Here is a 23610-nt window from a genome sequence, read left to right as displayed (position 1 = left end):
GGTGAAGTGGCAGTCCTCCCAGCCACCACATTAGAGCAAGGATCCCTAAAGGCGGTTCCTCCTGGCAGTCCTGCAGTGCCAGATAAGTCCAAGACGGGGAGTACGAACAGCAGGGCAAGAATCGGAAGAGAAGTCCAAATTAGTCATTTTGTGCAGTCTAGTAGTCCTTCTGACAGAGGTTCATTCCCAGTTCCAAAAGTGCTCTCCGTCAGGGGGCAAACCCATTGTACTTATAATCAAACATGCCTTTGTTCAGGGGGGTAACTTCAAAGAAGTCCTTTCAGGTCAAGCACAACAACCTTTCAAACCAGCCCTGTCTCCACACATCAGAAGGTGGTAACAGTCCATTGTGTGAGGGCAGGACCTACCCTATTCACATGTAAGGTGTGAACAACCTTCCTTTCCCCAGCCCAGGAGGACGATCAGTATGCAGTTGCCTCTTCTGTCACACCCTGCCCCTCAGTGTGATGGCTGTCTGGAAAGTATGCACCAAGTGGAGCTGTCACTCTGCCCCAGGTGTGGATTGGAGTCCGGCTGCAAAAGCACTAGAGTTATAAGCACAGTGTCCACTTTCTAAATTTGAGGTTTCCACCATGGTAATAAAAAATCCACTGAAGCCAATAAGCAAGATTTCTCGCTACCATTCCAAGCATACTAAACCTGCCCACGCTATTCTTCATACATCAGAAGATGCCACGTAGACAAGTCAGTGCATTTCCAATGTAATCCTATGAGAGGATCAGCACTCCTAGTAGTAAGAAACTAAAGACCGTCCTACCTTTTACATACACAGCACCTGCCCATCAGCTACGGCCTACCTTAGGGGTGAATTAGGTGCAGCAATATGTGAGTTTTTGCCTTCGCAAGTAGTTTGACTTGCCAAGTCAATGTGGCAGTATACTGCACATGCAGGCCCTACAGTGGCAGGCCTGAGGCCAGATTAAAAGGCTACTTCTGTGGGTGGTGCAATCTGGTGTAAAGCAATTATACCAAGTTTCAGCGGAGAGAGCACATGCACTTTAGCACTAATTAGCAGTGGTAAAGCGCCCAGAGTCCCAAAGCAAACAAAAAGGGTCAGAAAAATAGGAGAAAGGCAGAAAGTTGGGGATAACCCTGCAGAAAGGGCCATCTCAAACAAGTCCTCTGTATGCATTACAATGCCAGTTTGAGAACCAGTATTAGCCAAGGGAAACTCATTGGCGAACGGAATAAATAGGTCTGGCTTGTATTTTCATGGAAAAGCCTAACGTATCGTCTTTGACAAAGCTTTAGTAGTAACTCTTCTCTTTCCAGCAGTGCAGCAAATAAACTGAAAACCTAAAATGTTTTTTTTTTTTTTTTGTTTGTTTTTTGCAACTGGCGACAGAATTTTCAGGAAGTGTCATTTTTTTTGCCATATTAAAAAAAAAAAAAAAAAAAAAAAAAAAAAAACCTTCGCGTTGTTCCTGATGTGTGGGAAAACTCGCAGGGGATGAATAGATCATTTAATGGTTTAGTGTTGGATTCTTCCTCCAAAGTAGGGCTTCTACCCCGCAGAAAGCTGTGGGTGTTCATTTGAGTCACTGAAGGATCGGTTGTTTATGTAATATGAAACCCCACTACATTTAGCGACTTTACCAACTGCTATTATTCATCCAGTCGTGACGGGCCAATAAATGTACTGGCTTCATGTTTCAGAGCCTTTGTTACTGAGGAAGATGTAAAGAGATGGAATGTAGCTCTTAGTAAAATCACGCTTAAGTACGAGGTATGTTTATGGTCCCCTTTCTATCCACCGAACTTTAAAACGGTATGTTGTTCTCCGAGGCGGCGGTCATGTGGCATTTCATTTAATGTCTGATATTGAAGGATGCTCGCAGCAGGCAGCGACCAAAATACTTCTTTCTCTGCACAAGACACTGCCCCTTCTGCATGCACTCTTGCAGGACTCAGCACTGGTTGCGCCTACCTTGGTCGCACTCGAAATCAGAAAGCCAATTTGTTTCTCATTGGGGTACTCTCGGATGTGGATATCAATCCGATAGAAAGAATTTCCGATTCGGAAGTTGCTGCCTAGGAGCAGGCTAAAATCAAGGCTTGCTGTGTGGCCTTGCGCTGCACTCTAAAATGCTATATAACTAGAGACGAAGTGTCTGAACTTCTACGATACACAATGAGGGCTGGAAATACAATCTACCTTTTGATGTTCTGAATTTTCGCAATAAATTTTGGATTTATCAGTGGACTCTAGAACTTGCTTCATGAGACGTGGACTTTTATGTTATTATGCTCTATATGATCTATCTCTCGTATTATTTTTTTAATTTTTTTGCATGGTTCTACAAGAGGGGACCCTCATTGTGTATCGTTTTTGTTTTGAGGTTGTGTATACCTCTAAGGGTAGGGTGTTTCCCTTGTGGGGTTTCCCTGTCATAATACATAGGGTAGTTTGACATCCTGAGCGCCATATCTCCTCACTTTGCACCCCATTTAATTTCCTGTGTCTGAACTTCTAGCTGGATCAGTGCTTTAAATGGAAAAAGAGGGCCAGTACTCAAGAAATCGATTGGGGTAGGTCTGGAAGGGGCGTGGCTTCGAGGCAGGTATTTACAGTATCGTCATTTTCTGAAATGTAAAGCATCTTGGTGCCCTTTGGTCTAGTTCAGCTTTTAAGTGCAGGGCGTAGGTTTATTTTTTTGTAGTTTTATATAGTGTGAATTTGACCCGGAGGCGTGATGGTAAGCATGCATTCATGCGTTTTACATGAGAAGCATAAGTATTACTTGAAGGCATACATTTGTTTTGTTTTATGGCATGGGGAGATTAAGTGATTTGCCCAGAATCGCAAGATGTTGAGCCGACGCTGTGATTTTTACCTCCCCTTGCCATAAAAAACAAAAAAGTATGCTATCGTGTAGAACGTGTGCTTCTCATTTAAAGTTCTTTAATGTCCTCGTGCCAAGTTCAAACTATATACAACTGCAAAAAAGTACCAGGTGCGCACTGTACACCTCAGCCAAATTTGGCCGGAGGGCCGTAGGCTTTCTGACAGATAACGGCGCGCGCGTTCTAGCGCCGCGCGCGTACACTGCAACTGACCGCGCGACAGTCCAGTGTCGGGACCAGTAGCCTTCCTGTCGCGCCGTGGCGTGTAAAGCTGCAGCAGCGACCCGGCTGGCGCTGAAAAACACTCCCCATTAACTGTCGGGGCGCTTCAGACGCGCTCCCTCTTAAGGCGTCGTATTCCTCAGTACCTGCGCTGCACGTACACGTACCCCACAGCCTGCCCCCAGCATGCCACTAGGAGTACCGGGGCTCTTTTGACACACGAAGTCTCGGTACTCAAGGGGAAAACACTGATAAGTGCCGGTACTCAGTACCGTTAATTACCGTCCTATTTAAAGCACTGAGCTTGGATATACATTTAATGCTTTCTACTCGGTTATGCTGATGCAATCTTTAAAGGTTTGTTGTTGGAGGGATGGGACAGGAATCCCCTAGTGAAGTCACTCGTCCTCTATTCGTGTAGGACTTTTTCTTTACACTGCGGAGTAAACCCTGTCCTCTTGCAGTTGTATTTTAATTCACCCGTGTGGGTTAAAGAAACCAGTGTTAAAGGAGACCGCTTTAACGTTTTAATCTAAACAGATTGGGCGTTTCGAACAGGGCCTCGGTGTTCTATTGTTTTGTTTTTTTTAATTCAAAAGATACTGCGAACAACCAGGCAGCTAGCTCATCTTAGAGGCACTAGTAATTAACGGGTGACAGGCTGCACTTAGCTCAACACTGCCCTCGGGACCCGAGCAGTAGTCTGTCCCTGCCTGGCCCGTGGTTGCTCTGGCATTTGTTTTGAACCGGACCTGACCTCTCACGGCCAGGCAGCAGAGGCAAATTCTCAAGGAGCTGAGCGTCTTTCTCATTCCCGCCAGTGCCTTTCACGTCCACCTCGAAATCCAGCTGTTCGAAAGCCCCCTCTTTCTCAAAAGGCAGCTGACTGAGTACAGGCCGGGCTACTGCATCGCGCTATAGTTCACGGAGTGTAGGGGAAAAAAAACCTTAAGATACGTAGGAGGGGATAGCTGGCCATTTCAAAGCGAACATCAGTATTTTTTGCGGCCGTTTTACAGCTGATTTTCCCACATGGTCTGAGTCCAAGGTAATAAGTGCCCGTGCCGTTTCCAGGGCGCAGTGGGCCCTGATGCCCTTTCTGTATATTGTATGAGGTGTGTGTGTAATGGTGACACAAGTGTCTTGCCAGACTGCGAACGTTGTTTTTAGCTACCACCCAACATTACAATTTTTAGGAGTCACATGCTGTTCTTGTTGAAGGAAAAGTTTAGTGCATTTCTTTTAGAGGTTACTGGTAGTATCCCAATTTGTTCGGGTGGATTTAGTTAGCCCATGGCGTGTCACACTGTCGGTTTTCATTCATGTTTTTCAGTTGTGGGCACAATATTGATCTACCTGTGATAAGGGCTGCCAAGTTTTACATGGTTGTAGGAAGCTGGCCTGGTGTGTGGTGAGTACCTGAGGTATCTATACCTCATACCAGGACCAGGTGTCCCCTATTAGTATAGTGTAGGAATGCTCTCTAGAGGTAGCTGTGAATGAGCAGCCAAGGCTTATCTAGGAGACATGCAAAGCTCATGCAGTACCACTGTAGTCACACAGCACTTACACACATGAAAGAAAACACTCGGTGTTACAAAAAATAAAGGTACTTTATTTTAGTGACACAATTACCCAAAAGTACTAGAGGCAATCCTCCAATAGGAGGTAAGTAACATACTAAATATACACACTAGTTACCAGAAGTAGGTATAGAAAGTGATAGAAAACAGTGCAAATGCAGTTAGACAATAGTGATCCTAAAGGGAGCCCAAACCATGTACTAAAAAAAGAGTGTGAACACAGGACCCCAACCTAGGTAAGTGGAATGTGTAGAGGGAAGCTTGGGGTACTGGGAAACCCCCAAAGGTAAGTACCACAGTGCCCCCTAGCGACCTGGAGAAAAGGAGTAAATTAGTGGATTTTCCCCAAACCACCCAAAAGGAAGGAAATGAAGAAAATGCAACACCCAGACAAGACTGCAAGAAACTAGCGGTGGATTCCTGAAGAGGAAGACCTGTGGAAGAAGGGGACCAAGTCCAGAAGTTACATAAGAGTTCAGTAGGAGTAGAAGCTACTACCCACCAACTGTGGATGCAGGAGTTGGTCGACGGTGATGCGAAGAAGGTCAGCACTCCAGCCCTGGAATTGTTGAAGAATTCTTGAAGGATTCAGACAATGTCCCACGCAGGAAGAATTATTGCAGTCGGGTGTTGGTGCAGGGATTGCACCAACAAGCCTTGGCAAAGGCAAATATTGCGGTTGGTGAAAAGTGGAGCTACTGGGAACCAGCAAAGCCCAGTAGGACTCAACCTAGGAGGGGGAGTCAGAGAGGGCACTCAGCGACAGCCCACAGAAGCAAAAGCAGCACCCACAGTAGTCACACAGGATGAACCCACGCAGCACGACTGAAGAAGGGTCCCCTATGCCGCAGGAGAACCACACAGAGAGCTGTGCGTCACAGGAAGGAGTGCTGGGAGCTTGAGCCACACGCAGCCTGAAGATCCCTTGGAGGAGATGCAAAGAAGCCTTGGCAGCTGCAAGAGACTTGGTGCACGGGGGGGGAACTGTCCCGTGTAGGAAGGCATGGGCTTACCTCCACCAAAGTTGGACAGCTGGCAGAGAGGATTACTCTGGAGCACCACCCGTGATACAGGATCCACACAGCTCAGGATGAGAGGAGATCCACGCAGCCGGTCGCCGTTGCAGTAGGTCCCTGTGAATGCAGGGGGGGGGATCCTTCCTTCTCGTGCAGGCTGAAGACTTGCCACCCTCAGAGGATGGACAACTGGGGAAATGTTGCAGAAGCTAGAAGGAGCCATGGGAACAAGGTTACAAGAAGTCTTCGTGGATGCAGATTGTCGGTTCCTGGAGGGTCCAGTTGGGGTTCCATTGGCTAGAAGTCAAAGTAAGGTTGCAGAGTAGCCCTACTGGAATCTTGCAAGCCAAATCTGAGGACCCCCCCAAGAGAGAGACCATAAATAGCTGTGAAATGAGGATGGGTCACCCAGCCAGGTGACCACCTATCAGGAGGGGGCTCTGCTCACATGCTCCCAGAGGTCCCTGCCAACCATGGATTCAAGATGGCAGAACCCAGGAGTAAGGAAATGCCTCCTTGGCATGGTTACCCCCTAACTTTTTGCCTTTGCTGATGCTAAGTTATGATTGGAAAGTGTGCTGGGACCCTGCTAACCAGGCCCCAGCACCAGTGTTCTTTCACTAAACTATACTTTTGTCTCCACATTTGCACAACCCTGGCACTCAGGTAAGTCCCTTGTAACTGGTACCAAGGGCAATGATGCCAGGGAAGGTCTCTAAGGGCTGCAGCATGTTTTATGCCACCCTAGGGACCCTTCACTCAGCACATGCACACTCCCTCACAGCTTGTGTGTGCTGGTGGGGAGAAAATTACTAAGTCGACATGGCACTCCCCTCATGGTGCCATGCCAACCTCACACTGCCTATGAAGTATAGATAAGTCACCCCTCTAGCAGGCCTTACAGCCCCAAGGCAGGGTGCACTATACCATAGGTGAGGGCACAATTGCGTGAACACTATGCCCCTACAGTGTCTAAGCAAAACCTTAGACATTGTAAGTGCAGGGTAGCCATAAGAGTATATGGCCTGGGAGTCTGTCATGCACGAACTCCACAGCACCATAATGGCTACACCAGAAACTGTGAAGTTTGGTATCAAACTTCTCAGCACAATAAATGGACACTGATGCCAGTGTACATTTTATTGTAAAATACACCCCACAGGGCACCTTAGAGGTGCCCCCTGAAACCTTAACCGACTATCCGTGTAGGCTGACTAGTTTTAGCAGCCTGCCAAACACCAGACATGTTGCTGGCCACATGGGGAGAGTGCCTTTGTCACTCTGTGGCTAGTAACAGAGCCTGTACTGGGTGGAGGTGCTTCACACCTCCCCCTGTAGGAACTGTAACACCTGGTGTTAAAGCCTCAAAGGCTCACCCCCTTTGTTACAGCACCTCAGGGCACTCCAGCTAGTGGAGTTGCCCGCCCCCTCCGGCCAAGGCCCCACTTTTGGCGGCAAGGCCGGAGGAGATAATGAGAAAAACAAGGAGGAGTCACCCACCAGTCAGGACAGCCCCGAAGGTGTCCTGAGTTGAGGTGACCCTGCCTTGAGAAATCCTCTATCTGGAGTTTGGAGGATTCCCCCAATAGGATTAGGGATATGCCCCCCTCCCCACAGGGAGGAGGCACAAAGCGGGTGTAGCCACCCTCAAGTACAGTAGCCATTGGCTACTGCCCTCCCAGACCTAAACACAACCCTAAATTCAGTATTTAGGGGCTCCCTAGATCCCAGGAAATCAGATTCTTGCAACCTGAAGAAAGAAGGACCGCTGACCTACAAGCCTGCAGAGAAGGAGGAAGACCACTGATTTGGCCCCAGCCCTACCGGCCTGTCTCCAGCTTCGAAAACCTGCTCCAGCGACGCATCCGACAGGGCCCAGCGACCTCTGAAGCCTCAGAGGACTGCCCTGGACTGCAGGACCAAGAAACTCCTGTGAACAGCAGCCCCTGTTTAAAACCTGCAACTTCTTTGCAACAAAGAAGCAACTTCCAAAGACTTCACGTTTCCCGCTGGAAACGTGAGACTTCACACTCTGCACCCGACGCCCCCGGCTCGACCTGCAGAAAACCTACACCTCAGGGAGGACTCCCCGGCGACTGCGAGCCCGTGAGTAACCAGAGACGACCCCACAGCGACGCCTGCAGAGAGAATCCAGAGGCTCCCCCTGACCGCGATTGCCTGTAACAAGGGACCAGACTCCTGGAACCAACACTGCACCCGCAGCCCCCAGGACCTGAAGGAACCGAACTTCAGTGCAAGAGTGACGCCCAGGCGACTCTGCCTTGCCCAGGTGGTGGCTGTCCCGAGAAGCGCTCCCCCCACCCCACCCCCGCCGATCCGATGCCTGCCTGCAATGCTAGAGTGGCCCCCGGGTCTCTCCATTGTTTTCAACATAAAACCCGGTGCCTGCTTTGCTCACTGCACCTGGCTGCCTCTGTGCCGCTGAGGGTGTGCCTTTTCGTGTCCACCACCCCCCCGTGCTCTACAAAAAAAACCCTGGTCTGCCCCCCGAGGACGCAAGTACTTATCTGCTGGCAGACTGGAACCGGAGCACCCCTGTTCCCCATAGGCGCCTATGTGTTTTGGGCACCTCTTTGACCTCTACACCTGACCGGCCCTGAGCTGCTGGTGTGGTAACCTTGGGGTTGCTTTGAACCCCGAACGGTGGGCTGCCTATGCCCCAAACTTGAGACTTGTATGTGTTTTACTTACCTCCAAAACTAACCTTTACTTACCTCCCCCAGGAACTGTTGATTTATGCAGTGTTTCCACTTTGAAAATAGCTTATTGCCATTTCTACAAAGACTGTATGCGATATTGCTTTTATTCAAAGTTCCTAAAATATCTAAATGAAGGACCTTACATTTAAAGTGTTTAATGTAAATCTTGAACCTGTGGTTCTTAAAATAAACTAAGAAAATATATTTTTCTATATAAAAACCTATTGGCCTGGAATTGTCTGAGTGTGTTCCTCATTTATTGCCTCTGTGTGTACAACAAATGCTTAACACTACCCTCTGATAAGCCTACTGCTCGACCACACTACCACAAAATAGAGCATTAGAATTATCTACTTTTGCCACTATCTTACCTCTAAGGGGAACCCTTGGACTCTGTGCACACTATTTCTTACTTTGAAATAGTATATACAGAGCCAACTTCCTACACCAGGGACCCTCGGGAGGAGGTCTGGGCACAACCCCTGGGGTGGTGATGGACAGGGGAGTGGTCACTCCCCTTTCCATTGTACAGTTTCGCGCCAGAGCAGGGACGGGTGTTGCTGGACCGATGTAGACTGTTTTATGCACGGAGGGTAACAAATGTGCCCTTCAAAGCATACCAGTGCTTTGGGGAAGCTACCCCTCCCAAGACATGTAACGCTTCTTTCCAAAGGGAGGCGGTGTTATCCCCCTCTCCCAAAGGAAACCATTTGTTCTGCCTTCCTGGGCTTGAGCTGCTCAAGCAGCAGGAGGGCAGAAAGCTGTCTTAGGGGTGACATCAGCTTGGGCTGCCTGGAAAACACTAGAAGGCTGATAGGATCAATGCTGGGGGCCCTCTAAGGAGCCCCCAGAGTGCATGGAATAATCATACTTCCAATAAGGACAACAGTAATGGGGTATGATTCTGACATGTTTGATACCAAACATGCCTAGGTTCGGAGTTACTCAGATGAAGCTGGACATACGTAAAACTGTAAAACTTCACACTTGTATAGCGCACTACTCACCCATGTCCAGTACACACGTAAAGTGGCGTCCCTGCGTTCATGAAGTCCATGAAAATGACACTGGAGTTCGTGGGGGAGGGGCACCTTTACCATTGCATGGGTACCCTCACACACAGGTACTTGCACCCTGCCCTCTGGGCTAGGAGGGCCTGCCATAGGGGTGACTTATAGTGACCTGGTGAAGTGACCCATGGTGAAAAAGGGTGCGTGCACCCTTTCACTCAGGCTGCAGTGGCAGACCCGCAGACACTTTGCATGGGTTCCCCATAGGTAGCATAATACATGCTGTAGCACGTGGGGATCCCCTGGTACCCAAATGCCCTGGTTACCTGTGTACCATATACAAGGAACTTACATTGTGACACAAGTATGTCAAATGGGTGAAAATGGTACACGTTACCAAGTTAAAAGGGAGAGAGCATGATCACTGGGGTCCTGGTTAGCAGGATCCCAGTGAACACAGTCAAACATACTGACAACCAGAAGAAAATGGGGGTAACTATGAAAGGGTACTTTCCTATAATGGTTTTGTTCCTCTTACCAGTTTTGTCTCTGAAATGTTTTTAGTGTGGTCTTAATATGTACTTAAACACTGTCAGGCTTGTGAAAATTAACTATCTTGCTGCTCGACTATTGTGCAGGGAAAGGAAAAAGAACTGATGGAATTCAGCAAAACTGTAAATGAAGCACGGTCTGCGATGGAAGTTGCTCAGTCTGAGCTCGATATTTATCTGAGTCGACATAATACTGCTCTTTTACAATTGAATAAGGCCAAGGAAGCTCTGACAACTGCTTCAGATACTCTGCGTGAAAGAAAAATTGCGATCAAAGAGCTAGAGATAAAATTGCCTCAGACAGAACAGGAATTGAAAAAGGTAAGTGTTACATGCAAGCACATTAATAGAAATTGAATTAGTTATGTTCTGCACCTTCCTGAGTTGCTGGTTACCTTAGTCCCCTGAGGATATAGCCCGTCATCGACTGAATGCTTGGAAGAACTGCAGTATGTTATAGTCCAAGACAGTTGAACAAAGGGGCATATTCGAATACCTTGTTGGCGTTTCTATGCTCACTCATCAATCATAATATGGGTTGAAGGCAGGAAGGTTATTGAAAATTAGTTGGAATCCAGGTTAAAGGCTGGTAATGTGTGTGTTGAAGTTTAATAACGAAGCGTTTTGTCTGTGTAGACCACCTCTTTTGTATTAAGCAGGCGTCTCACTGCTTATAAGACACGGTGATAAATGAGTGAAAATGTGGTCTTAAGTAATGAATATTGTACCTCTCAGGCTTGTATGAAGCATTCTTGTTAACTAAGCCAGAGGGTTTTCTTATGTTGAAATGACCTTGCTAATTCTCCTACATTAAGTGTTACGATTAAAGATATGTTTGCTGGTGTACCAATTGTTTCTTTGCACCTATAATTGCAGGAGTTTGCATCAGAGATATAATACCTTAGATAAAATGGTAAGCAAGAAAGAAAAACATTGGGTTGGATATTAACTAATTGCTTCCTCTAATAATGCTAGTATTCTTAGGTGTGCTGTGCCATATTACCCACTTTGCCTCCATTGTACTTGCCCAAGACATAAGTGTTTAATATCTGAGATACAGAAAGGAATCCTGCCATATCTGTACTTAGTATGCAATGCCTCCTGTTCTCAGGATTTTCAATGCGGAGGTCATTTGGTTCAGCAGTTTTCAGTGGAAGGACATCCCAATGTTTAACTTGGTGCTTAATTATTTCCCCCCCCCCATGAAGGGGTAGGGCCATACAGGCATGCTGAGTATCGTGGCTTCCTAATATTGATTACATATGCCTCTTTTTACCACCACAGTGCACTTTATTATGTTTCTATTGTATGTTCTTTTTCCACCACTTCTATTTTTGAGTGTCATGGATTGGTAGCGCCTCCTTTTTTATTCTTTCACACTGTATATGGTTCACTCTGTGGAAAAATAAGTTTAGGTGCCCGCTATCTGGACAAAATTAGAAGTGATATAAATCAGACGGCTTTAGTTCTAAGGGTGCCCCAAACTATTCCTGATTAATTATTGACTTTAATGCTTTGACACATGAAGAGTGTCCGCCCCCTACACCATCCCACCCACCCCCCTCATGTTACCAGTCCAGATAGTTATTCATGCAAACTTATGGAGCAAACAAGTTCAAAAGAACAAAAGTGGTGGTGTTGCTTTGATTACACATGGTTCAGAAGTTATGGGATTTCTAATGCTTTTTGCCTTGTTGGAATTCAGACAAATTGGAGGAGGAGTTTTCAGTCAGTTTGCAATTTGATGAGGACTGATACCTCAATCATATTGGTGAGCCAGAGGCAAGGATTCTCATTTTCTTAGGTCAGACAGTCTTTTTGATGGTTTCTTCTTGGTAGGAGCAGCACTTGGTTTGTTACGGGTTACATTCTTAGTTCTAAGTTAGTAATAATTCTGTTGCATATGACGAAGCAGCTTTTGAAAGTAAATGTTCACTGTACAATTAAATGTCCATGGTAATTGAAATTAATAATTCATTGCATATATATATATATATATATATATATATATATATATATATATATATACACATTTATTTTTTAATTTAGAAAGAGATGGATCTTGATAATCTTGTGAAAGAGGAAGTGAATTTGAGGACTACTGTTCGAGATCTTCGTCAGAAAGTAGAGGAAGCCAAGAGTTCATTGTCAGCAAATCGTAGCAGAGGAAAAGTTCTTGATGCCCTGATTCAGCAGAAGAAAACTGGAAAAATTCCTGGAATATATGGAAGACTGGTAATTGTTTCTAAAGCTTATTTCACTTAACACTATTAGTTTTTCACTTTAATTATTTTTATGCTACATTCAATATGCAACAAATGTCTGCATAGATAGTCATTTAACATTTATTAAAAAACTATTGATCCGTTTTACAAAAGGTTGCCATGAAAGTTAACAAGCATTTGCAATGTAATGGGTCTCAAGTTTGCTTGAGAGAGCTATTAGTGTGGTAAATTCCTAACTGGACTTTTCTTGCCACATAAATTGAAAATGAAAAGGAAAATAGTTGACAGAAGCGAGCTGATTCAAAGCGCTATTGCCGCCGTCAGTGTGAGTTATTGGCTCTGGTGAATGTTCAGAAAGGATTGCAGCTGGGATGAAAGGCAAACCGAAACCGTAGGCAGTGCTATCACACGCTGTAACAGGAGGAAGTGTGAGGCCAAGATAAATGTTCACTTCGTTAAATCGCCCATGGAGGGAACTCAGCACACAGAGGAGGGACTTTTCACAAAATGTACCAATAAAATGAAGCATTTCAGACAAGCACAACAAAGAATGAATAGCAAGAGTAGGCGTGGTTAAAATCCCACAGAGAGATTACAACAGGCCAGAGCGCTTGAGCCCTCGACCCTAAAAAAAAAAAAAAAAAAAAAAGAGGTTGATACCAGTGCTTAATTTGTAAATAAAAAGGTGCCGGTGCTCAAAGCTCTCCTTTTAAACATGCAGCTGCTACAATTAAAAGTGCGAGCATGGAATACTGAGGCAGCATAATCATGAAACCGTTTTGGGCCTCTTCAATCCATTTACAGCCACCCCCTGCCGCTTCAGCTCACTTTTGCGGCTATCTGCTATCCCCCTTTCTGATGCTTTTTAGTTTTTCTCTTCCTCCGTCTTTCCCACATGTCTTTTGCTAGCAGTAAATGCTTGAGAGTAAGCGCCGGCCCTCAGAAATAAGTGCTGGTGCTCCGCACCGGAAACAACAAGCACAAATTAAGCACTGGTTGACACTAGTGAACAAGCACTCAATGGGCATTTGGGTAATAACTGAAAGGTCAAAGACAATAGATTTCACCAAGTTAAGCTGAGAAGAGTTTCTGGCGATCCTTTACCAAACACAGGCCTAGCTGCCTTGAGATGCTTGTTACTTTTTCTGGAACCTTTCTGAATATTTTAATTTCACACAAACACAAGACTTTATCAGTTCACGTTTTGTTGTTTGCAAATGTGCTAAAGTGCCATAAGTGAAAATGACACAAAAATGTGAAGGCACTTTTTATAGAGCCTGTAATGCGTTAAAAATTACCAAATTGATTCATGCTCTTGGCTGTCCGCTCGTTAGACTGTAACTCTAAACATACTGTCCCCATGAATGGTTTACTTGGGTCATAAACACAACTGTGTGTTGTAAGTGAAACTGAAACTTTCTGAACAGAGCACGAACAGCAAACTGAGCTTCTTGGGCGTGAAAAGGTCTGTAGTCACAGTGCGTCTAGATTTTGCAGCTTTGGAATACACTGTTAAACAGTACATGGTTTACCAAAGTATATTTGAATCGGTGTAGAGTGTTTTGATTGGCATTTCTGTAGATCTTTATGTAAGCACTGGCCTGGAGGTTCACACAGCCAAGCACTAAAATCAATACACCGTGGGGAATGTCCATAACCCTTACACAGCCTGGCGGGTTTAATTTAAATGTATAATAATATATGAAGTTCAAAAACACTAAAGTAATGCAAACGTCAGCTGCACAGACTGTGGAGCAGTTTATACTGTAAAGAGCAGATTTATAAAGTAACTAGCTCTAAGCTGCTTGAATTAATCTGCCCAGCCAGCCCACTCGGGTAATGTGGAGGTTTACAGCCCTGAAGCTGCTTATTCAAACCTAGACCTGCTGATTATAAGCTTCTGTATTCAAGGCCCTGTCCTGCTCAAATTTACCACAAAATACTGGTTCTCATCCATGACGGTAGGTAGTTTTCTCCTTGGCCAGTGGGGATCTTGGCCATAGTTTCCTCTTTGAATGAGAGACTTCGATTTTAGTCAGACTGTGATGCAGCCCTTGACTTACTGCAATGACAATGCCCCCAGTGGCAGGAGAAGGAACTATATCTGGGCAGCACACTGCTGCCTAGAGCAACTGCATCCCAACACAAACACACAAGGGCAGAGTAGAGTGCGCCCAGGTAAATATTGTCACACAAAGTAATGGAATGTTAATATACACAGCAAAAATTATTTCACCTGCTCTGGTCGAGCGATGCAGGGAAGTGTTTTGTTCGATTAAAGGCACATTATACAATACGTTCATAAAACTGATGTTGATCGTGTCGTGCATGACCAGGATCCCTGCGTCAGCTGTGCATTGTGACCTGTAGGTATGCAGGTGACAGCACAGGCTCCCTTCTCTCCGTGCAGGATCAGCTGGCCCGGTCGAGGCTGAATGACTCAGCCGCGCCTCAGAACACAAATGTAATGACAGATAGCAATGCAGTGTGCACACGAGGCTCTGCAGACAGACAACACCAGCACTTGCCACCTCGTTTAACAGTGCCTCACCTATCTCCACTGCCACACTAACCTGGTAAGTTGAAAAACAATGCCATGTTGCCCTGTACATGGCGTGACATCTTCAGCCATCCGTGCTCGTTCATCAACCAAGTGTACGCTCGGATGTGCAAGCTCATGTTTATGAACTAAAACTAAACCAGAATAAAGCCAAAATAAATGTCAACTTGGGAGGCGGTAGGAGGAACGGAATGCTGCAATAAAACGCAGGCAGCTACCAGGCTGAAAAGCACAGTAAAAGGGGAGCACCAAAGAAATGTCAAAAATAGTCCATCACAGCAACAGATAAAGAAACCAAAGTGGAAGAATACAGTACTAGGTCACTGCTCTCAAACAGAAAAGGAGGGAGAAGAAGGCAGAACTGACCACTAGCGAGCAAGAATTTCTAAAGGACATGGCAACGACAAATGAAATTGCTTTAACCCACAGTATAATTATACACCAGGTCGAATGCTAACGCTCGACCTAAAAATATCAGTGGTGCTTACTTCAGTTAGGGTTCTCCCCGTTAGCAAGCTTTTATCAAGCCATAATCTTTTCTTAGGGTCAAGTCTGCAAGCGCATGCACCTGCGAGATTCTGCTGTGTTCAGGACAGGGCTTGGAGCTCGCCTGTCGCTCACCATTTGTTTGGCGTGGCACTCTTCTTTACCGCCTCGTAATTTGTCAAGGCATGTCTGGCATCACTGACTTTTCTGTGTGGAGCAGGGATCAAGCACTAATTGATGCAACATAATTTAGTGCCACTCTGCTGCTCTTGATGTGATCGAGGTACTATTTGTTGTTTTTAACTTCTAGTGCCCTGCAAACAGGCGCCTTGTGACTGGCAAAAAAGTGCCCAGCAGGCAGAAAATTGCAAAGTTTTATTTTTTAAAGCTAACTTAATTTATTTTGCTAAATTGTCTTTTCTCAGTTTCTTTTCGTGTTTTCTTTTGTTTTTGCTCGTTAATACATGCAATGCAAAATTTGAAGCAATTATAAAGGTCGAGTATCCGTATTTAGGCAGTTTTTTAGACCTGACATTCACTCGCCAATGTCTTGAATGGGAGCCCATGGAGGATGGTTATATTGTCAAGATCACACAAGGTGATCAAGTGGACATGCCAGGGCTGAAACAAAGGCCTCTTAGTTCCAAAGCCAGTAAAGTGGTCACCAGTTGTGCTGCGTTGTGGTTCTGTAAATAAGTGCTGCGTCATTTTACTGAACGCTATTTAATTTATTGACATCAGATAAATTAAAAACTCTCCTGTCATCCTGTACTCTGTCGGCAAAAGCGCTGAGCCTCGTAGCTGGCGCTCACTCCGCTGCCCTTTCGTATCGGTGGGTGAAGGGAAAAGGCCAAAAAAGGGGTAGCTAAGAGTTGTAAACAGCGCTTGAAAGTGTGTATTGCCATACAGGCACTGTGCGTGAGGTAAAAGTTCCCCTGGTTACTCATCAAAATAAAAACAAGCATTGGCAAAAACCAAAAACGCTTGTCTGGGAACTATTGGTTTTGTCAATGCTTTTTAGGGATATTGTGCAGCATTGCTAGAAAAAGGCTCTGTGACACGGCCTCCTGACTCATTTTGTAGGCACTTGTGCCACGCATGTGCACACCAACAAATTGACAAGTGTGTTCTTATTTTCAGGTCGAGCGAGCAAGTGCATTGATCTGTCGCCTATTACTTTAACTTGTTTGTGGGATTGCCTTTCAAAAATCCTTTATCATTGGTAATGCTTTACGTTTGTCACTCCTTGGGGTGGTTTTGTTACTGCCTTGGACACCGACCCTGTCACTTGGCTAATTGCACGATTGCCAATAAGTTTTACCTTGAGCAGAATTATTTTGCTTTTGTGTCCCTCCTTCACGCTCATGGCAGCCATGGAGCTTTGTCTCTGCTCGCTTATGTCAACTGTTTTACTTTTCATTTTCAATTTATGTGGCAAGAAAAGACCAGTTAGGAATTTACAACACTAATAGCTTGAACTCAAGCAAACGTGAGACCCATTGCATTGCAAATGCTTGTTTGTGAGATATTTTATTTGATTTTTGAAAGGTAGCAATAATACAAGTGGGCACAAACATGTACCCATAATAGGCATGTAAACCTAAACATCACAGGAGTATTCAGTACAGGCACAATACATTACATATTTCAGTATATAGTGGGAGCAAGTAGTGGTGTGAGAGATCTTAGTTTGTTATAATCATACGAAATAGACAAGACATCAGACCTATCTGTGTGGAGACTCAACTTCCTCATCAGCAATGTCAATCCACCCACCCCAGACCTTACCCTTACGTAGCTTACATGGGCACCCCCTCATTTGGTAAGTGACCTCCACAGCCATATAGCATTCTATTCCCTTTCTCCATTCCATTATGGTTGTCAGTTCAGGGGCTCCCCAGTGCTTTGCCACATCTCTTGGCTACTATGAGTTCCAGTTTACAGAAAATTAGCTTTGTCTGAGGGATATCAACATCATTAGGTATACACAACAGTGCATATTTGGGGTCCTCGGAGTATGGCCCACAACCCTGCCCAATTCCTGTATACTGTGTCCCAGCAGGTGTTTAAGATCGGGCAGGTCCCCAAGGTATGGAAGAAGTCTCCCCTTGTCTCCCTATACCTTGAAGACACTGGGGACACAGCCCTCCCGATTTTGTGGAGTCTCACACCGTCAAAGTAGACCCAGTGTAGATTTTTTAGTTAAATGAGTTTTAATTTGGATTTAATTGCCACTTCATTCGGATGCATTAAGGCTGCCTCCCAATCAAGGTCCTACCATATACTAAAGTAGTGTAATAGCAAGTAGTGAACCCAACCAAAGCAAGTGTGGTAGTAAGCTAGGGGTCATGGGTAGATGAAAACACAAGAGGTAAGAGTCCCCAGCGACCAGGTGCCGAGTGGTTATCCACCCTGTCCGTCCCATAGACTAACACAGTAAAGTAGTGGTTGGAGACAGGAAAGTAGTGGTTGGAGTTAGTGTGTTTCAGGACCCTTCCCAGTGGACCCCGAGTAAACCAACAAACAAAAGGAAGGTTGGGAAGTGCCCCCACCTGAGGATACCCAGAAGACGGGAGTAACTACAGTGGGCCACAGATGAAGAGGGGAGAAGGGACTCGGTCTGAAGTTTGTGGAAGCCTTGGATTGTCCAGCTACTGTCGCAACCATGGACCAGGCCTGTGAAACCCAGGGATAGATTCCGGAGGTGGAGGACCTGAAAAGGAAAGGTACAGAGTCCAGCATCATTGGAGGTGCCCAGGTGGTGCGGTGGGTAATGCCCGTCCTCCGAGAGGTGAAGTTCCTGCAAGCTGGTGGAGGAAGAAGTCCATCTTGCAGGGTCCAGGAGCAGCAGAAGATCCTAGGAGTCGCCTACGAGCTGTCTCTTAACTGTCACTGGATTGCAGGAGGATCAGTGACCAGCCAGGTTACAACAAACACTAGCAAATGCAAGCTGGAGCTGAAGATGTGTATGCAGAGGTTTGGGGACCTGCACAGTCCAGGGGACTCTACCCTCGAGGGGGAATCAGGGCTGGCCCCTCTGCGCACAGTAAGGCCAGCAGTTTGGTCAGCACAACAAAATAGAAAGTCCATTGTCGCAAGAGTTGCAGGACAGGGGTTGATCTTCGAGTTGCAGAGTACTGGAGTCTGGGGATACTTGGCACCTGAAGATCTCCCAGAGTAAGATTCAACAAGCCTTGGCAAGGTCAACAGTCGCGGTGCACAGGGGCTCCAGTCCAGTGGCAGGATCAGGGGCCCACAGTCCCACAGTCAGACAAGCAGGACGGTGAGGAAGCCACATACCCACCACCTGTGATTCAGAGCCTTTCGAGGTCCATGGAACAGCAGACCCCAACAGCTGGTCGACATTGTCTTGAGGTGCCTGCGGATGCAGCAGAGTGACTCCTTTACGCCAAGGCAGATTCCTTCCTGCTTCCAGTTGCCAACAGTGTCTGTGTGACCCTAGAGGATGCAAAGCCTTGGATAATGCAGACTTTTTGCAGGAAATTGAGAAACAATGTTGCATTGGGAGCCTTCCCACCTGAAGCAGGTGTTTTGATTCCAAACCAGATCAGCAGCCGTTCCAGAGGCCAGGAGCAGATGATGTCTGCAGAGTTCCTTGTAAAGTTTTGCCCAACGAATCTGAGAATCTTATTTTCAAGATGACAGGATCAAGTGGCCACCTGGTACAGCTCTGTCCACCTCCCTAAGGGAGGAGCTTGGCGGGGTGGTCACTCCCCTGTCCTTTGTACAGTTCACACCAGTGCGGGAACTGGGGGTTCCTGAACTGGTGCAAACCGGATTATGCAAGGAGGGTGGTAAATGTGTGTAGGGAGGTAGCCTCTTTCTAGCCTTGTTAGCCCCACTTTTGGCCTGTTTGTGAGTATATGTCAGGGTGTTTTTACTGTCTCACTGGGATCCTGCTAGCCAGGGCCCAGTGCTCATAGTGGAAACCCTATGTTGTCAGTGTGTTCGATTATGTGTCACTGGGATCCTGCTAGCCAGGACCCCAGTGCTCATAAGTTTGTGTCCTATGTGTTCCCTGTGTGGTGCCTAACTGTATCACTGAGGCTCTGCTAACCAGAAACTCCGTGTTTATGCTCTCTGCTTTTAAAATTGTCCCTGTTGGCTAGTGACTAATCTTACCAATTCTTATTGGCACACTGGAACACCCATATAATTCCCTAGTATATGGTACCTAGGTACCCAGGGTATTTGGGTTCCAGGAGATCCCTATGGGCTGCAGCATTTCTTTTGCCACCCATAGGGAGCTCAGACAATTCTTACACAGGACTGCCACTGCAGCCTGAGTGAAATACAATTTTACACTGCACTTAAGTAACGTATAAGTCACCTATATGTCTAACCCTCACTTAGTGAAGGTTAGGTGCAAAGTTACTTAGTGTGTGGGCACCCTGGCACTAGCCAAGGTACCCCCACATTGTTCAGGGCAAATTCCCCGGACTTTGAGTGCGGCGACACCATTACATGCGTGCACTACATATAGGTCAATACGTCACAATGGAAACTTCGAACATGGCCATGTAACATGTCTAGGATCATGGAATTGTCACCCCAATACCATTCTGGTATTGGGACAATTCCATGCATCCTCTGGTTTCCAGCCTAGAGCTTGGGTACTGCCAAACTAGCTTTCCGGGGTCTCCTCTGCAGCTACCGCTACTGCCAGCACCTCAGACAGGTTTCTGCCCCCCTGGGGCCTGGGCAGCCTGGTCCCAGGAAGGCAGAACAGAGGATTTCCTCTGAGAGAGGGTGTTACACCCTCTCCCGTTGGAAATAGGTGTGAAGGGCCTGGGAGGAGTAGCCTCTCCTGGCCTCTGGAAATGCTTTGAAGGGCACAGATGGTGCCCTCCTTGCATAAGCCAGTCTACACCAGTTCAGGGATCCCCCCAGCCCTGCTCTGGCGCAAAACTGGCCAAAGGAAAGGGGAGTGACCACTCCCCTGACCAGCACCTCCCAGGGGAGGTGCCCAGAGCGCCTCCAGTGTGTCCCAGACCTCTGCCATCTTGGATGCAGAGGTGTGAGGGCACAATGGACAGCTCTGAGTGGCCAGTGCCAGCAGGTGACGTCAAAGACCCCTCCTGATAGGTGCTTACCTTTCTCTGTAGGCAATCCTCCTCTCTGGGCTATTTAGGGTCTCTCCTGTGGGTATCTCACCAGATAACGAATGCTAGAGCTCACCAGAGTTCCTCTGCACTTCCCTCTTCGACTTCTGCCAAGGATCGACCGCTAACTGCTCCAGGACGCCTGCATAACCGCAACAAAGTAGCAAGAAGACTACCAGCAACATTGTAGCGCCTCATCCTGCCGGCTTGCTTGACTGTTTCCTGGTGGTGCATGTTCTGAGGGCTGTCTGCCTTCATCCTGCAATGGAAGCCAAGAAGAAATCTCCTGTGGGTCGACGGAATCTTCCCCCTGCTAACGCAGGCACCAAACCTCTGCATCACCGGTCCTCTGGGTCCCCTCTCATCCTGATGAGCATGGTCCCTGGAACACAGGAGCTGGTTCCAAGTGTCTTTGACAGCCCAGTGGCCCTTCTGTCTGTATTTGGTGGAGGAAAGTCCTTGTATCCCCATGCCAGCCAGTAATCGGTGTACTGCGTGAACTGCAGCTGCTCGGGCTTCTGTGCACTTTTGCAAGACTTCCTTTGTGCACAGCCTAGCTCAAGTCCCCAGCACTCTGTCCTGCATTGCCCAACCCACTGAGTTGGACTCCGCAGTCGTGGGACCCTCTTTTGTTGCTCTGAGTCGACCGTCGTCCTCAGATCTTTTAAGTGCTTGTTCAGGTGCTTCTGTGGGTGCTGCCTGCTTCTGCGTGGGCCTTTGTTGCTGAGCGCCCCCTCTGTCTCCTCCTCCAAGGGGCGACTTGCTGGTCCTTCCTGGGCCCTAGCAGCACCCAAAATCCTCAACCGCGACTCTTGTAGCTAGCAAGGCTTGTTTGTGGTCTTTCTGCGTGGAAACAACTCTGCATCCTCCAGCTCGCCATGGGACATCTTCTGACCAAAGGAGAAGTGCCTGGCACCTATCGCTGTTGCAGAATCTTCGGCTTCTTCCACCCAGAGGCAGCCCTTTTGCACCTTCATCTGTGGTTTGGTGGGCTCCTGCCCCCCCCCCCCCCCCCCCCCCCCCCCTAGAAACACTAGCGTGACTCTTGGACTTGATCCCCTTCCTTCTCAGGTCCTGGAATCTGTCTTCAGTGCTTTGCAGTCAGTTGTTGTCCTTGCAGAATCCCCTATCTCGACTTTACTGCCTTTCTGGGGTAGTAGGGTAACTTTACTCCTACTTTTCAGGGTCTTGGGGTGGGGTATCTTGGTCACCCTTAGTGTTTTCTTACACTCCCAGCGACCCTCTACACACTACATTAGGCCTGGGGTCCATTTGTGGTTCGCATTCCACTTTTGGAGTATATGGTTTGTGTTGCTCCTAGGCCTAATTCTCCCTATTGCATTCTGTTGTGTTCTACATTGTTTGCACTACTTTTCTAACTATACACACACAAACCAAAATCAGGTAAGCAAAAGTTTGTGTATATTACTTACCTCCTAAGGGAGTATATCCTCTGAGATACTTTTGGCATATTGTCACTAAAATAAAGTACCTTTTATTTTGAGTAACTCTGAGAATTGTGTTTTCTTATGAAATAGTGCTAAGTGATATTAGTGGTATAGTAGGAGCTTTGCATGTCTCCTAGTTCAGCCTAAGCTGCTCTGCTATAGCTACCTCTATCAGCCTAAGCTGCTAGAACACATCTATTCTACTAATAAGGGATAACTGGACCTGGTACAAGGAGTAAGTACCACAAGGTACCCACTATAAGCCGGGCCAGCCTCCTACATTGTGCCCTTCAAATCAAGCTGGTGATGGTCAGAAGCCACCCCAGCCCTTAGACACCTAATACACAGGGGGAGGTGCTCACATCTCTCAGTTGCAGGAAATCCTTTGTTCTGCCTGAGCCAGACTCATCAGCAGGAGGGCAGAACAGTGTCTGGGGTTGGAAGCAGCATGGGCCGGTAGCAAGACCCCATAAGGCTTCACAGGCAGAACTTTGGTGGCCTCTAAGGAACCCCCAAGAGTATAGGGGATCATGCAACTAGCATCAGTGTAGTTGCATGATTCCAACATGTTTGATACAAACATGCCTAGCTTCAGAGAGGCCATTGTGCAGTTGGACCACTCGTGTTGACCAGTGTCCACTACAAACCTTAAGATGGCTATCCCTGCACTTAGAAAGCCCAAGGGATGGAGTCCGGGGTTTGTAGGGGTACCATGAGCGTGCAAGGGTACCCTCACACTTATGGGCATGCACTTTGCCCTTGGGCTGAAGGCCCTTCCACACGGATGATTTACAGTGTCTGTAGGAAGTTGGCTCTGTATGTGCTATTTCAAAGTAAGGAATAGCATGCACAGAGTCCAAGGGTTCCCCTTAGAGGTAAAATAGTGGTAAAAATAGATAATACTAATGCTCTATTTTGTGGTAGTGTGGTCGAGCAGTAGGCTTATCCAAGGAGTAGTGTTAAGCATTTGTTGTACATACACATAGACAATAAATGAGGTACACACACTCAGAGACAAATCCAGCCAATAGGTTTTGTATAGAAAAATATCTTTTCTTAGTTTATTTTAAGAACCACAGGTTCAAATTTAACATGTAATATCTTGTTTGAAAGGTATTGCAGGTAAGTACATTAGGAACTTTGAATCATTTCAATTGCATGTATACTTTTCAAGTTATTCACCAATAACGATTTTAAAAGTGGACACTTTGTGCAATTTTCACAGTTCCTGGGGGAGGTAAGTTTTTGTTAGTTTTACCAGGTAAGTAAGACACTTACAGGGTTCAGTTCTTGGTCCAAGGTAGCCCACCGTTGGGGGTTCAGAGCAACCCCAAAGTTACCACACCAGCAGCTCAGGGCCGGTCAGGTGCAGAGTTCAAAGTGGTGCCCAAAACGCATAGGCTTCAATGGAGAAAAGGGGGTGCTCCGGTTCCAGTCTGCCAGCAGGTAAGTACCCGCGTCTTCGGAGGGCAGACCAGGGGGGTTTTGTAGGGCACCGGGGGGGGACACAAGCCCACACAGAAATTTCACCCTCAGCGGCGCGGGGGCGGCCGGGTGCAGTGTTAGAACAAGCGTCGGGTTCGCAATGGAAGTCAATGAGAGATCAAGGGATCTCTTCAGCGCTGCAGGCAGGCAAGGGGGGGGTTTCCTCGGGGAAACCTCCACTTGCGCAAGGGAGAGGGACTCCTGGGGGTCACTTCTGCAGTGAAAGTCCGGTCCTTTTGGTCCTGGGGGCTGCGGGTGCAGGGTCTTTTCCAGGCGTCGGGACTTAGGTTTCAGAGAGTCGCGGTCAGGGGAAGCC

General features: G+C 46.9%; 1 protein-coding gene across 1 annotated transcript in view; it reads left to right on the top strand.

Moving 5' to 3' along the window:
• SMC4 (structural maintenance of chromosomes 4) overlaps positions 1-23610 on the top strand; it is a 451201-nt gene that overhangs the window by 120297 nt on the left and 307294 nt on the right. Inside the window, exons 11-12 of the mRNA XM_069213253.1 lie at positions 10055-10288; positions 12017-12202. Of these exons, the coding sequence (XP_069069354.1) occupies positions 10055-10288; positions 12017-12202 (420 nt within the window). The remainder of the gene's footprint in view (positions 1-10054; positions 10289-12016; positions 12203-23610) is intronic.

The sequence above is a fragment of the Pleurodeles waltl genome, chromosome 11 (assembly GCF_031143425.1).
Source record: "Pleurodeles waltl isolate 20211129_DDA chromosome 11, aPleWal1.hap1.20221129, whole genome shotgun sequence".
In the NCBI taxonomy this organism is placed as follows: domain Eukaryota; kingdom Metazoa; phylum Chordata; class Amphibia; order Caudata; family Salamandridae; genus Pleurodeles; species Pleurodeles waltl.
This window is presented reverse-complemented; position numbering and strand designations above follow the sequence as displayed.